The 15,131-nt window shown below is 37.3% G+C and overlaps 1 protein-coding gene across 7 annotated transcripts in view; it reads left to right on the plus strand.

Annotated features, from left to right (window-relative positions):
• The window catches only part of SUSD1 (sushi domain containing 1), a 44,294-nt gene that overhangs the window by 25,346 nt on the left and 3,817 nt on the right, over window positions 1–15,131 (plus strand). For 4 of the 7 annotated variants that reach the window (XM_014956438.1, XM_014956437.1, XM_014956440.1 and 1 more), the window contains 4 exons: window positions 5,849–5,942; window positions 7,019–7,274; window positions 11,863–11,902; window positions 14,898–14,991. In XM_014956438.1, the coding sequence (XP_014811924.1) occupies window positions 5,849–5,942; window positions 7,019–7,274; window positions 11,863–11,902; window positions 14,898–14,991 (484 nt within the window). The remainder of the gene's footprint in view (window positions 1–5,848; window positions 5,943–7,018; window positions 7,275–11,862; window positions 11,903–14,897; window positions 14,992–15,131) is intronic. The other 3 variants (XR_001413634.1, XM_014956441.1, XM_014956443.1) reach the window with 3 other exon arrangements.

The raw sequence follows: 15,131 nt of genomic DNA on the forward strand, positions 1-15,131 counted from the left end.
TTTTTGGTTGGAGTCAAGGTGTATTTTGAGTTCGTTCTACGCTTACAGTTTTTACATGCTGCCATTTCTTACATATTTGTACATGCACTTTCCAGTGAGTTCGGGTAGGTCTGATCTCAAGCCTGTGTACCTTAGGCAGTTGTAGTAGTTTGTTTCTCATCTGCTATTCTTTCTGTTTTAGTGCAGGATATACCTGCAGGCCACATACTCTTGTGTGTGTGTATCCTCTCTGTCTTTGTGTGAACACGTTAGTCAGAAAGTAGACTCACAAGCAGGGAGTCTAGAAAGTGATTTGAATAAGAAGAATTAATTCCATCGCACACTAAGTGTACTCTTGTAGAGCCCTGCACTTTTGTCTCAGTATGTGAAAAGCTCACTGCATTACAGATCAGGTTGTGATGTCTAATTTGTTTGCCCACCCATGGATGTACAAACACACACACACACATGCATAAAAGATAAATTATTGTTCTGCTCTGTTGTATGATGGAAAAAATTTACACTTGTTCTTTCATAGAGGGACTTCTTTAAGGTTTGGAAAAGGAGGGAAACCCCAAATCTACTTTCCAGTCAGGAAGTGAAAGACTGTTGGAAATGTGGTGATCTGACAGCTCTTACTTTGAGGGCACATCATGTCCCTCCAGAGAGACAGCCCATTTCAGTGTGCAGCTTCAGACCATGAGTATTGCAAAGATGGGAGTTTCTGATTTATGTAATGGGGAGAGGGGAGTGATTAAAACCTGAACATGATTTTTTTTTTTTTTTTAATGTAGAGAGGAAGTAAGTTGCCAGTCCTTTAAACACCTTCGTACATATGTTCATGCATGCACTATGTATTTTTATGCAGAGACTATTCAAATGCATGCTTTTTAAGTTCATATGAACTCTACTTCTCTGGTTTTTTTCCTTCATAGCAAGATTTTTTTCATAAATATTTTTGAAGTCATCATTGTTCTGATCAATTCTATCATGCTGTTTACAAAGCGCTTGTTATAGGTGGTACAGTCTGTGCTTTATGTGCAGTGCTTTACATGCTGAGCAAATTCTTTGCATTTTTAGGCTTTTCTGTCTGTCTGAACTGCGAGTTGTTTATTATTGCTTCAGGTAGTCCTTTACAAATTTATAGCAATGTATCTACATCAGCGTTTACGTTGTCCTTAAATAGTTAAGTGTAATTAGCATTAAGTAAAATGAAATGCAAAATGGAAAAAAATTATGTAAGAATATGGTGCAGTGGGGAGGATCATAAATTCTTGTGAGCTGTGGATTTATACATGAACAGGTCATACATTCACCTTGCTAGTATTTCCATTTTTAACATACAGTCTTTAAAGAAGATTCAAATGGTCATTTTCGGTAGATGTGGGCTTGATTTATTCAACCTCCTTCCTTCCCTCCCTTGTTTAAGAAATGTCTTTCTCCAAGTTAAAAATCACTTTTCAGTCTTTGTTAAAGCAATTACACTGTATTATGTAAACTTAATTACTCTTCAGACAGTAATACAAATGGTAAAAACAGTTGTTTATTGTATCAATATTGGTACCTTAATTTTTTTTTTTTTTAATTTTACAGCAGTGTTCTTGACTTCCTTGTTTTAAAAATAAGTAAAAAAACTTTTTATACATAAAGCCCTTAAAATAACCATTAAAAACATCCCTGTTTGCAGGAAGTGAAGATCATGCAAATGGTGTTATGGCAGCAAAGGGTTGTTTCAGTTAGAACTTTGCTGTAGAGGAATATTTGACTTCCCTGAACTTGGGAAGAAGAGTTGCCATCTGTTTTTGAACTTTGTGGTTCAATTCCATTATTATTTTTAAAGCTTTATCATTAGCACAAAATGATGAAGGGAAGCCTTATATAAAGAGGGCTATGCTGGCACCAAGCAGCAATGTTTTTTAAATAAGGTACAAATCTATCAGTTTAACAGGTTTTGTACATATCCATATATAGGATGGAATGGAAATGTATTTGTGCATTAATGTTTGACATATTTGTGTATAGGAAACTTAGAACGTTTCTTGCCTGCATTATATATTCCAAGGTAAGTGTTGTCCAGAGTTAAAGCTTCAGAGCTGTACAAACAGTCAGATGACAGGCATTAAATGTTGCTGTTATCATTACTGCAGAATGTCATAAAAGTGCTCACGTTCCTTGTATTACAGCTGTTTACTTCTGAAGTCCTCAAATGGCAGCAGCAAACAGTACTGGCAATACACAGTGCTTTAAAACAAGAAGTGAACAGCTCATTTCCAGGATTAAAGAGAGAAACGTAGCTGTTCTGTTGTGAAATCCTTTCATGATAACTATCAGTAAACTGGTTCCAACACGCTAGCTCTTTCTGAAGAGCATGATTACAGTTTAACACCCAAGCAGGCTTTTGCTCCAGCATGAGGCAGGTGCTGTTTCCCTCTGCTGTTGCAATGGTTGGCACCTCCTGGCTACACATCTTGCCTGTGACCTTCACGTTCAGAGGGAGACTCAGCCAGTGGATTCTTACTGTAGAAAATGAGCCTGTGTAGGAAACATCCCAGTGTTAGCAACACAGCACTGCTGTGACAAGGGACCATCTCTGGGTATGCTTGCATTTCTGGCTATGTTCTTCGGTGTTTTCCTGGTGCTGCTGCAGGTATGTTACTCTGTTCTGCTGATGAAGAGCTTAAAAGTAAAAACCTTTAACAAAGGCAAGGTGCGAACAGCACCTGAACGGAGTGGAGGACCTTTCTTCTCACAGCCCACCTAGTGCAAATCCTCATCTCTCTGTAGCATTCCCCCTTTCCCTCCACCTGTTCTAGATGGTGTTAAGTTAGTATTTTTTCCATGTGGATTTTTAAGTCTGGAAATAATTATGACTTCACAGCAGACTTTTTTTTTAAAAAAAACTGTTAAATTTCTGGAAAGATGCTTCTTTTAATAAAAGTTCATAGTGGCCAAATACTGCATATGGAATAACAGCTTCCAAGTTTCCTTTCTGGTCACTGAAGCAAAAATGACATCCATTTCTTTCATTTATTATTAGTATTATTATTGCTACTTCACATTGTTGCAGGTTGTTCACTTTTTGTAAAACAAGCAGATTGTCTTTGGTGTGCCTGATGTTTGTAGTAACTAGTAGTTTTTACCAGCAACTGAAAATGGCAAGAGACTCCAAGCTTTAAAAGCAGTGATGTTGCTCTCTTTGGCCCACTTCCTGTGGCTGTCACTGCTCTATGGCTGTTTCTTTTCATGTTTTACATTTTTCATGTCAAATTATAGAAAATAAAAAAATGTAATCCTTAGGAACTTAGTCAGCAGTCTTTTTGTCCCTTGTTCCCCCTTGCACTGCTTATCTGGAAAAAAGATGCAAAATTGTTGCCTGCAATACACATTCTGGCTGGCATTAAAGAAGAAATTCCCAAGTTTTTCTTGGAAATCGGAAAATCCTCAAGAGAATTTACTCTCCTGGTGGTATTGGATGCCAAGGGAAAGGAAGATAGGAGAAATGTACCAGATGAACCTACCCTGACAGACAGATTTTCCTGTCAGATTTTCCTGCCATTTCACTGGCAACATCTGCGCTGAGGAACCGCTGAAGTTAAGGGAGGGTTTACAGTTCTTAAATTCCATTTGATTAGGTTTGCACAGTGCAAAGGACATAAAGGTTGGCTGTCAGATATTATTTGTTCATTTATTTTGCTCAGATAGAAATACTGTCTCTACATTTTACAATATCTGCAGTTGTAGAAGTATTGTGAAGGCCCCATTTCCTGTTCTTGCAGGCAGCCAATTCACTTCATTAATTTAGAAAACTATGTGAGAGGATTTTCCACCCTGTCTCTTTTAGTGGGGAGCCACTGTAGAACAGTGTAGAATCAGGCTTTGCTAGATATAAATCTTTTTCTCTTTTCAATCATAAACATTTGTAGCTGGTTTCTTCACTGGTAGTTCACCCGTAGCCTGGTTTTAAAGAGGATGTGGTAAAGGGAACTACCAGAGTAATTAATTTGGCTGGGTAAGCTTTCAGGAGGTTCTTGAGGATGGTTTTTGCCAAGGGCATGGGAGGATTTTTCTTGCCAGGGATGCTTGCATGGCCTGTTGTCTTTATTTTGGGCATACTGTGCTTAAGTTGTTCCTTTCCTGTGTTTCATCTGGTTAAAGCAGACATCACGTAGGCTTTTAAATTTCTTTTTTGTAGGCTACAAAGACAAGTTTTTGTTTCCCTTATATAAGACAATTTCTCCTTTATTTGGATCTTTCTTGTATTCATCCTCTGCAGTGGTTTCACTTAGCTCTGTTTGACTGATGATTGGAACCGCAGACGCTGTGAAACGATCAAACCAGGGTCTTCTGAACCTCTGGCAGTACTATTCTAGTTACAAAAATCTGTTTCTGAAGCTTTTTAGAGCAGCCTTTTCCCCTTTTTTTTCCTGTTATTATTTTGAGATGTACTAATATGCTCTTCCTTCTAAGTTCAAAAGCCAAAAAAATCTGGTTAGTAGCCCCAAGTTTATCATCTTGTACTTTATGTTGGTGAATTTCATCCCATTTTTGCAAAACAACAGCTGTTAAGGTGATTCAGTAGTTCTTACATAATGTCTCCATACTGCTTTGGTTTTACAGTGTCTAACATTTGTTTGAGCAGCAAAATTCATCTGTACACACCTCGATTTTGCACCGTGATTATTAACAAAGGGCCAGACTTAGTAGTTACTTTATTTAGTCTTTGAGGAACTCCTGTAATAACTTTCCTGCATGCCAGTACTTCTGCTTCCAGCATACTGTATTTTGCTGGCTCCCAATTTAACACTTCACAGTTTTTCTACCAAGCCTTGTTTTCTTCTGCTGAACCTAATGGTTTTCTATGTTTCAACATATATGTGCAGCTACCCATATATCAGCTGTTTGAAAAATTCATGCATCTCAGCAAGATTTTGCCTGGTGTGACTTACCTTCAGCAAATATGCATTGGTTTTCTTTTATTTTTCTCCATGACATTGATTACTCCTGAAGCTTGGTTTTCTGTATACAAGCACTGCATTTGTTACTCTTTAGTCAGGTACATCAGAAGCTTGATAGATCAGTTTTCAAACAATGTAGCAATACATGTAAATATCTATGCTAATTCTTTCAGACTTTGGGGGCAGGTGTGTCTGTGCTTCACACCCTCCCCCCTCAGTTGTGCACATTGAAACTCTTCATTTTTGCTTACAGGCTGACAGTGGTAATTTCCATTCTCGTAGCATCAGTCTCTCTCTGCGTGCAGCTGTCATCATTGCCATTGAAATTGGAGGGAGAAATGTTTGTTCAGTGTTGGCCTTGATGCAAATTCCCCCTAAAACAAATTAGAGCTCTGTACCCATATTGAAATCCAATTTAAGGGGCTGGATTTTGCTACCTGACCATGAGCAGTAACTAAGGAAGTTGCTTTCTTCACAGTGCTTTTGGCACTAATAGATTCTCTTTCATTCATACCATTTTATTTCTTGTAGCGGGCTGTGTGCCTGGCGTTTCATCTTTTTATTCTCCTTGACCATTTCAGTTAGTATAATAAATAATACTGCTTCTTCCAACAGACCTTTCCTGTCCAATTTCTGTGTAGTCTACCGTAATTTTGGGGCATCTCTTCTTTTTCTCAGCTAGCAGATGTGCTTCAATACAGGGGTTTGAGTTGGGGCTGCCATGCCACCAGGCACATATTTGTTCTGTGCTTTTCTTGACCAGACTATTTATGTTGCCTGCAGATTTCAGCCATCAGGGGTTTGAAGCTCAGTTAACAGAGGAAGTTTTGGGGGGGGTGGAAATAGCTAGTAACCCTCATGCCTGAAATATTTCTAAAACCTCTCTGAAGCACTGGTATTCGTTTACTTTTTAGATCCCCCTTTCCCAGATGTAGAATTTGTTGCAGTAGAAGGTTCTGCACCCTTGCTCAGACTCCGGAAAGTGGAAGATCGAAATGGACCGATCAGGTTTGAGTTTTGTGAACTCTTCACCTTTTCAAAAAACATTCTGCAGGTTTATGTTACTTACATATTGGAAATTTTTGTGGGGGTTAGATTATTTTTGTTAGTGAAACCTTAAGCTGTAACTCCCAGTTCCTCCTCCCTTAGCAGAGTAATATTTGGCTGCAGACTCTTCCCTGCTTTCTGGAACAAAATTCTGGTTTTGATAATTCTGAGTTTTTACTGTTGATTTTGGTCTTTTTTCCTTTATCCATAGTGAAGTCACAGCAGATTTTTATTGATGGATCTAAGTAGAGGTCTACCCATGTGATTTTTCTTTTCCAGCAAATTCATGCAGCCAGTACATTTGTGTTTTCTAGGAGCCAGAGGAAGTGGTGAACAATGTCTATAATTATGCATATTCTGAAGTACTGTTTTTATATTAGTGTATTGCTACCAAAATATGTTTCTAGAGAAAAAGGATTTACAGCTTACTAAGTGCTGTTTGTGATAGCAGGAAAAGGTCATTGTAATTCGGCATTGCACTAAAGTAGAAAATACTTGAAAGCTAACAAGTTTCAGGAAATTACTAGTGTAACAGCCCTAATAATTAGTCTTCCTGTGCTTGGATACCATGGACTAAACATTGTTTTGAGAGGTCTGAAGGCAGATTTGATTAACTTTTTACAAATAGTATTTGTCCTCTCCTTCTTTAAAAAGAAGAAGTTTTGTTTCTGGGAAATTCAGAATCATTTTCAGAGCCCAATGATTTATTGTTTCATAGGTGAGCTTGTGTGTTAGATGTAAGGAGCAAGAAATAGCCTGCAATAACTCAGTTTGATGCTCTTCTGAACATGAATAAACAGGTAAAGTTAGTGGGCATGTTATGAGAACCAGTGCTAAGCTGTGCATGCAGTGCTTTTGATTCAAAATGCAGTGAACCACACAGAGAGAAATATTTTAGTATAAGAAGTGTTTGTGTTGGACATATTGATAATAAAAAACATTTGCGAGGCTACAAATAGACAATGTGAATTAATGAATGTCTGATGCTTAGTACATTGAAGTGAGGGCTAACGTATACTTTTTTTGTTTCACTCTAGTCTTTATCAAGTGATTGTGCTTCCTCTGGGTTTGCAAAACACTTTTGTTTGTGGCTCCTTTGCTGCTGCAACTTTCTTTAGTACCACCACTGATGCTAAAGGATACGTGGCAGCTGAATTTCGGGCGAAGGATGTTGCTGATAACATGTCAATTGCTCTTGGAGACAGACATTACTACGGGAAGTTTTATAATGCCCCTTTAAAGCTGGGAGAAGAGTATTGTGTGTTTTTGAGAATAATAAGTGAGTGGAACAAGGTAATGGATATAAAACCTTTTCTTTATACGTTGAATGAAATGTTGCTGGGGGAAAAACAGGAAAATAATAGCTTTGTGTTAATTTTTTTATGATGTTGCCAAGGATCTGTTAGTTGACAGAATTAGATTAAATCTGAAGCTTTTTAAATAACTCTTGAAATTCCTTACAGATATTTATGTCATTATAATGTTGGAACAACTCTGGATTCCAAAAGGCAAACAATGGAAAATACTAAAAAAGAATGGCCATCACTGCTCTCAGTAATTGCAGCTGTCTTTATTGGGCCAGAATTTAGTGAAAGAGATTACTATGAGAATCTGAAAATTACTCCTTAGCAATAAAAAATGCATCCATTTTAATTTTTAACTGAATATTTCATAGCAAAAAAAAATATATTCCAGTTCTCCAAAAAGACAAGGAAAAACATATTTCATCATCTGTGTTACCTTCCACGTAGCAATGAATGTCAACTCCAGCTCCCTTGGGAAAGCCTTGTGGAATAAAGGATATTACTAGCATTTATTTTTTTTTTTTTCATTTTAAAGTAAATATGTATTTTAATGAGAAACAAAAAGTTTCTAAAATGTACGCCTAGGCTGTTTTTGTGTTCCAGTGTCTTGCCACCCATGACATCATTATGCCACTAGTTTTCCACTCTTTATCTATCTGAGGGGTCAACAGCTTGTAATTTTTTCATAATGTAAGTCAGTAGTAGGAAGTTTCTCTCGTATGGGCCAGGTAATAGACTTTTCATGTGCATACAGTTCCTGAATATCAAATGCAAATAACAACAGAACAAAGCAATGCCTACTAAAAAAAACAAACACCTGAACAGTGCCTCACCCTGCCACACAAAAAGATTAAAATAGAGTTTGGGGGCTTTGTGTATACAGCATGAAGCAAGCAGGCATGCAAAAACTGATCTGTGAGTCACTTGTAGATAATTCTCTACAATTTTGGAAGCCTTATCCCAAATCTTGGTAAGTGAAAACAGCTTCTATTAAGAAATGTAACTTTGCCTCAGTCCAAAGCAAGTGAAATAAAACAAGTACATGTAATAACTGTTACTGGCATCTACTAATCTGTGCAGCATATGTTTTGTGTGGCATCTACTGTAACAATAGTCACATAAACCCAAAGTTTTTATAGCACAGATGAGGTGGTTTCTGATCCTGATACAAGTCTGTTGTCTGTCATAAATTTTTAATTGTGTGAGGGAATAAGAGAAGTGACATTTAAAGGCATTCAGTTCATAAATAATGTTAAGTTAGCCCAAAATACCCTGGAATTTGGACAACGAACTGTATTTTTTAGAAAAATTTACTCTGTGGAGCATGACTGTTAGTGAGTCAAACGTGTACAAGTTTAGCCTCTTTAAGCACTCCTAAATACATCCTGGAACTCAGTTTATATATTCTTGTGTTTTATGCATTGGTTTCCCTAGCTCTTTCCCTTCAATATTTTCTTATACTGGGGAGCATTTCCTATTGTTACTTGTGTTGAGGCTTTTCTAGCAAAGGTGCAGATTGCGTATGCATCTCTGCCAGCTGTTTGTTAAACTACTTGAAAGAGAAAGAGTAATATAACTTACATATAGATTATTTCCTGATGCTTTATCTCTAGATTTGCCAGAAATATTTTCTAGGCCACTGATTTAATGGAATATTATTGCTGTTATCTGTAGAAGTCACTCTTCCATTTAGAACGCATCAGCTCCTTAATACACAATTTCCTGCTGACTTTTGTTACTTGATGAGGTACACAGAATTACATACAACATTTATAAATCATTATTAGGGTTGCAAATATCAAACAGCTTTGGTTCCCAGCTCTGCTTCTTTGAAATGGAACTGTGGCCCAAAAGTACTGGTTTATCTTCAATTCTCATACCCTTGTATTTTGTGCAATTGTTGGTATTAAGACGTTAAATTCAGAACTATAAATTGAGGGTTATTGGGTTTTGAGAATTTTTGAAAATCGGATTACTTAACTAACTTAATTTGGATTAAAGAGTAAATATTTTAAAGACTGCTTTTTAAAAAATCTGTTCTTTAATTGACCTTCAATTATTAATACATGTGAAATCAGCATTTCTGTGATGTATTTTACTTGTGAACATATTTCCACTTGAATACAGACACATTAGAAATATATGTCATTAAACTCCTCACTAACGTTCTCATTATTATACTTTAATGTTCTGGCATCCTCCAGAGCTCCTTTTGGCTCCATGCCCCTTCATGCTGAGAATGGTACAGTTTGTATCATACATGCTGCAAAATCGTACCTTGGTTCTGACTTCTTAGTGCCATTACTCCTCAACATACCTGGCATATTTTCTTTGTGGTAAGGGTGGGAAAACCAATTCAGATAAAATTATGTGGACACAGTTAAGACAAGCGAGCTGTTCCATTTTATTGAGTCCACATCCATTTATCCCTTGCTCAGATTTAGAGGTCCTGAGAAAGGTGTCTGCTGTGTGTTTTTTACTTTCTGTTTATTTTTCAAGGTGGAGGATTTGAAACGCATATGTCATCTGTGCAGAGCATTCAGATGTCTTAAAAGTGTGGTCAGATGATCTGAGGAGATCATTGAGGGTATACAAGGAAAGCAGTTAGGAAGTCAGAGATAGTGGAAATTACCATTTTTAATATTAATGAATTTGGCAGTTGGAATGTAGAGGTGATGGAAACCAAGAAAGGATTTGGGAACAAATGAGAATTTACTGTCATTATCATAAAAACATTACTTAAGTGGAACAACTTGTCCACATTTGGAAGTGTCCTTCTCCATGAGGGATACTGCTAATTAAGTAATTCAGACCCATCTGGTACCTATTTTAATCTGCAGTGATTACTTTAAGGATTCCATGCTGTGCAGAGAGCCAAGGCTCGTAGTGAAGGGAAAGAACTAAAAAAGGTGTTTGGACTTTAAACTTAATTTCTTTAGCATAGCTTTTGTTCAGTGTCAGCATCAGCTTTTTTTGATCAAACACTTTATGCATGTAACAGAAGTAAGAGCGGGCCCATGAAAGGTGAAGACGACACGCAGTCTTTTCAGGAATAAAGCGATGAGCTTTTGGAAAATTAGAAGCAAAATTACTGTGACAAAAGTATTTAATTATCATAATAAGAAATTGTTGTTGTTGTTTTTATTATTAATCGAAAAGTGTACATGCAAAACATGACAAAATGTTTTCTCTTTTCTCCAGAACTCTTAAGTGTGCAGCTGTGGAAGGGGTTTTTGTCTCCAGTTTAGCTGGCTGTGAATATACAGGTTGAAATATGGACTTTCAGATCCATGGATGCTCAAGAATTTGGAGGAGTAATTTCACTGATAGCTGTCTGGAAGGGTGCTAATTCATCAGAGGAAGGGATTTATAATTTGGTTTAGTGTAAACTACAGATCAGTGAACTTTGCTGCTGAGGTTACTGGGACCTCTGTAACTTCTCTGATAGGCAGGAGATGACTTGATTCCCTGCAAACTGGAGTATGCCACAGAGGTAGCTATTTCAAGATGGTGGCGCTCAACACCAGTGCCCCCAGAATCTGGCATTTGCTTGAGTTTTTATTCTCCCTCTCCTAAGAGGATTTTCTTTGTCAGTGTTTTGTCTTTTTAAATAACCACACAATTCCTTGTAAAATATGAGCGTAAGAAACACCGAGATTCCACAGTTCAGCATGCAGACACACAAAAGTACGATTACGCATGCAAATGAGCCTGTGTCCTTTTGTGCAAATGCTTCAAAATGTAGCCTTCAGTTTCATAGAACATACTCTTATTCAGAGCAACTTAATACACATTTTGTCACAGCATGAAAAAATATACGTGTATGTATTCTATGAAAGTCTGTGAAAGTCATTTAGCAGTGAAAGTCAGTTATATGCACTTTCATATATACAGAAGCACAGCAAAAATAGACTCCACGGTAATTATAGAGTAGACAGTCAAACTTAGAATAGAACTTCTTGTGTATGTGTGAGTGCCGGGGCAAAAAAGCTCTGCAGGGACCAAAGCTTACTGTGAAAAAACCCAAACTTGCTAAACACTTGCAAAAGCAGACCCCTGATAAACATTCATTCAACTCCTGTGATCATTAACTACTATAAGTATTCTATAAAAATTGTTAGAAATTGCCAAGCAAGTTGTCATAACTGAAAAAAACCCTACATTTAGTATTTGAAAGACATTCCATTAAGTACCATATTTTGACATAGATCTTATACGTGGGTCTCCAGTTAATACAGCATATTCGGCCTTATCTTAGCATTTCACAACTTCTGAATTCTTATCCAAGCAACTTCAAAGATTCTTTCATTTCACTTGCATGCCTAGGTTGTAGAAAGAAAGGAAGAGTGGTGATCTAACAGACTAGAGCCAGTCTTTCGTCAAAGCTGTATCTCTAATCTTACCTTTATAGTTTATAATCTTTTCAGACAAGCTAGAGGCTGCTACAAGGGGAATAACAAACTTGATTCCCAATAGTAATAAAATTCAGTTGTTGTGGAAGGATGCTCTTACAGAGAGTGTTAGTGACAATAAATTTCTCGCATGAGAAACAGTGATTTTTATGTTTTCATTTTCAGGTGAGAACACAGTCCTGTGCTGTTTGGGCACAAATTAAAAGTAAGTCAACTTTTCCTTCAAAGAGAAAATAGAAGTTGTCATGGCTTTGGCAGCATCAAATAATTGTTGTAGCTTTTTCCTCACTTGCCGTTAATGGTCATTCACTTTGAGGACTGGTAAGGTTAGAGGCAGAAAATTTGCCTTCATTTCAGTATTCCATTTTAATGGATTCAGTAATCCATTCTAAAATGGATTCTCTGATTTCTCTTTGGATTTCAGTATTACTCTTTCCATGCATCACATCCAAATCTTCAGAGCAATTTTTGTGCACAAAGGATTTGAAGCACAGAAGACGTGAAATTTTAGAAGGCTATTTTAAGATAATTCTATATTGGGTTAAATATTTTTCTTAAAAGACATTTTGTATCTTTTAGAAGCCACAGTATTTATTTTGGTATGTTCAGGTGGTCCTTGGGGAATTAAGTCCTTTTATGAACTAAAGAAAATAAAAGACACCATGGAAAAATGAAAAATATGGCTTATTTTTGTACTTTTAAGTTCAGTTTCTGAGAAGTATAATGACAGAACTTTAAAAGCCAGTGAATTTCTCAGCATGGCTTTATCCTTGTTTTACTTTTTGACTAGAAAATGCTTCCAGTGAATGAATTTGCCCCAGAGGAGTTTGGAATCCACTAGAGATCAAGTTGTCCTTCTTTCCACCCTGGTAGAAAGTACTTTCTTCACCCAGTTCATCATGTTTCAGCAAAAAGCAAACATTCACCTCTCCTGACAAAGAAAGTTGCACCAGTGGAGCCCCCCACAAAACCCTAGATACTGCTTTTGAGTTGGAAGACTGATGGAGTTAGGAAATGCAGTGACACTGGAGAATGAGACAGTACTTTGGAACGTTAATAAATCATGTGGTGCATGGAGTGCTTGAGGTGCATCTCCGCTGTTCACAAAACCCATGTCTGACTACTGCTGTTACTGATCTGCTGGTGACAATTGTCTGTTCTTTTTCTGGGTTCCCTTTGTTGTTTATTCTTGGAACCTAGTTCATTTACCATCACAGGCAGTTTGTGGTTGTGGAGACTCAGCTAAGATCAAGGATTCCCTGGGTTTGAGGGTTCTGTTTATAGAGCTGTATAGGCGAGAGCTGTAAAATAATTCTGGAAAACTAGAAAACTGGCCTTTTCTGAATTTGTCATTTATCGGCTTGTAGAGCGTTGTAAGATGTCTAATATAGGTGGATTTTGGTTTTGGGATGAGAAGAATGGGCATTGAAAGGTGAGAGTAGGACAGGTCAGGCCTTTGGTTTTTTGTTGTAAATTTGTTTGCCTTTGTATTGAATGGACTTCTAGCCAAATGGTGTCCTTGGCCTAATGTACTGCAGCTGGAGAGCCTGAGAGTATTTTTGGCTCACTGAATCCATTGAGGAGTATTTCTTAATTCAGCTTGTGTGGAAATCTGTAAATTAAATCTAAACCAAATTAGCGTGTTTCAGATGCTGTCTAGACAAACCTAAACATTGTGTGACAAATCATTGTTGTAAAAAGTGGTAGAAAGCTGTTAAAAGCACACTTCCTTCTGTCACATATAAGTAAAATTAATTTTGAGAGTATTTCACCAAATATACTCTACAATGTATAGGGAAGACAGTTCTGTCATTTTTATGGAGGGCTAACATCTGCTCTAGAGATGCATAACTTACTTATGGAAAATGGTGTTTAAGTGATATAAGGACAAGTATTACTTTTACCCAAACTGACCATACTTGTAGGTTGAACAGATTTTCCTTGTAGGGTCCCTGTCTGAAATTATTTATTTTGCCAAACTCTGAGTAAGTTTATAGGTGAGAGGTGCAACATAGGTACAAGCCTTGCTTAACTGAGCTGTGTTAGGCAAAGATGGTAAACTGGTCAGACTCTCCTTATGGCTTTGTATGATTGTTTTTGTGCTTCAGATCAATTGTTGAGGGTGTTTTGGGTGAATGCCCAGGCAGCTTTGTGCCGTGCATTCAGATGAGCCAAGAAAGGGTTCAATTTTAGTAACAGAAGTTGCTTTTCTGATGTTCACTTGGATTCTCATTGTGGACATATACAGAAATTTCACTGAATAAATTCTTTTTTCAAGAATTTATATTTTTGCTTAAATATGACTCATGCTTGCACAATTTAACACCAAGCAGAATCTTGAAGGATTGAAGGAATAAGATCCAGCATCCTACATGTCTGTGGGAAATCTCCAGTAAGAAATACGTAACTGTTAACTAGTGCTGAAAATGAAATAGAGGTGGCTGGAAGGAATTGGGGTTTGATTTTGTCAGGTTACCTTCACTAGTAGTTCTTAATAATTCTGATTTTGACAGCAAATTACTGTAAGTCTTCCGTTCTGTCCCTGGATGGCTTCTGGTATTATGAGCTTGAGTAAGGCTGTCATTGCCAAGTTTGTTTCTATCCTGTTACTTGGGAGACAAAAAAAAAAAAAAGAAAAAAAAAAAGGAATGGGGAAGAGAAATCATGCCTAGATCGTAAAGAATTTGAAGGAGATGCATCAAGGCAGAGTAAGGCTGTCATTGCCAAGTTTGTTTCTATCCTGTTACTTGTGAGAAAAAAAAAAAAAAAAGAAAAAAAAAAAGGAATGGGGAAGAGAAATCATGCCTAGATCGTAAAGAATTTGAAGGAGATGCATCAAGGCATTTAATAAAGCACTAGGATTTTCTGGCACCAGAGACCCCCTTGGCATATGATTTAGACTCAAATTGCCAGGGGCGAGAGGGAAAAATGTTGACATGGAGTGTCTGAATTAGCAAAAAGGCAGCAGGAAACTGAGTGACGGAAAAGTATAATCACTTTTGAGAAATACACCATCTAATCTTAGTTCCTCAACTGGATGGTAACTACCAGATAGTCTGCTCCATTACTACTTGACTGAGCGCTAAGTCCCATATCTGTTACAGTACTTTAGCTTTGAGCAGACTCATTTGGTCAGTCACCAGACTGAAGCTGCAGCATTTGGTGTTTGTTAGTTTGCATCGTTTGATGTTTTCTTTCAGATCTATCACCCGCTCTGCAATACATGACTGCTGTTGGATTTGGGTCAGTTGCTGCTATCTGCCTTATACTGTTCCTGTCGTTCTCAGCGGCACGGTATGTATTGTTATTAACTCCAGTTTTTAGTCCTCCGGCACGAGGGTTACATGCTTTTCCTTGCAGATAGTTTTTCTTGCCAGCCTGCTTGGTTTAGGCCTCTTGGGTGGTTAGAAATGATTAGCAAGTGTTCCTTCAGG

The sequence above is a fragment of the Calidris pugnax genome, unplaced genomic scaffold (genome assembly GCF_001431845.1).
Source record: "Calidris pugnax isolate Ruff unplaced genomic scaffold, ASM143184v1 scaffold262, whole genome shotgun sequence".
Classification (NCBI taxonomy): domain Eukaryota; kingdom Metazoa; phylum Chordata; class Aves; order Charadriiformes; family Scolopacidae; genus Calidris; species Calidris pugnax.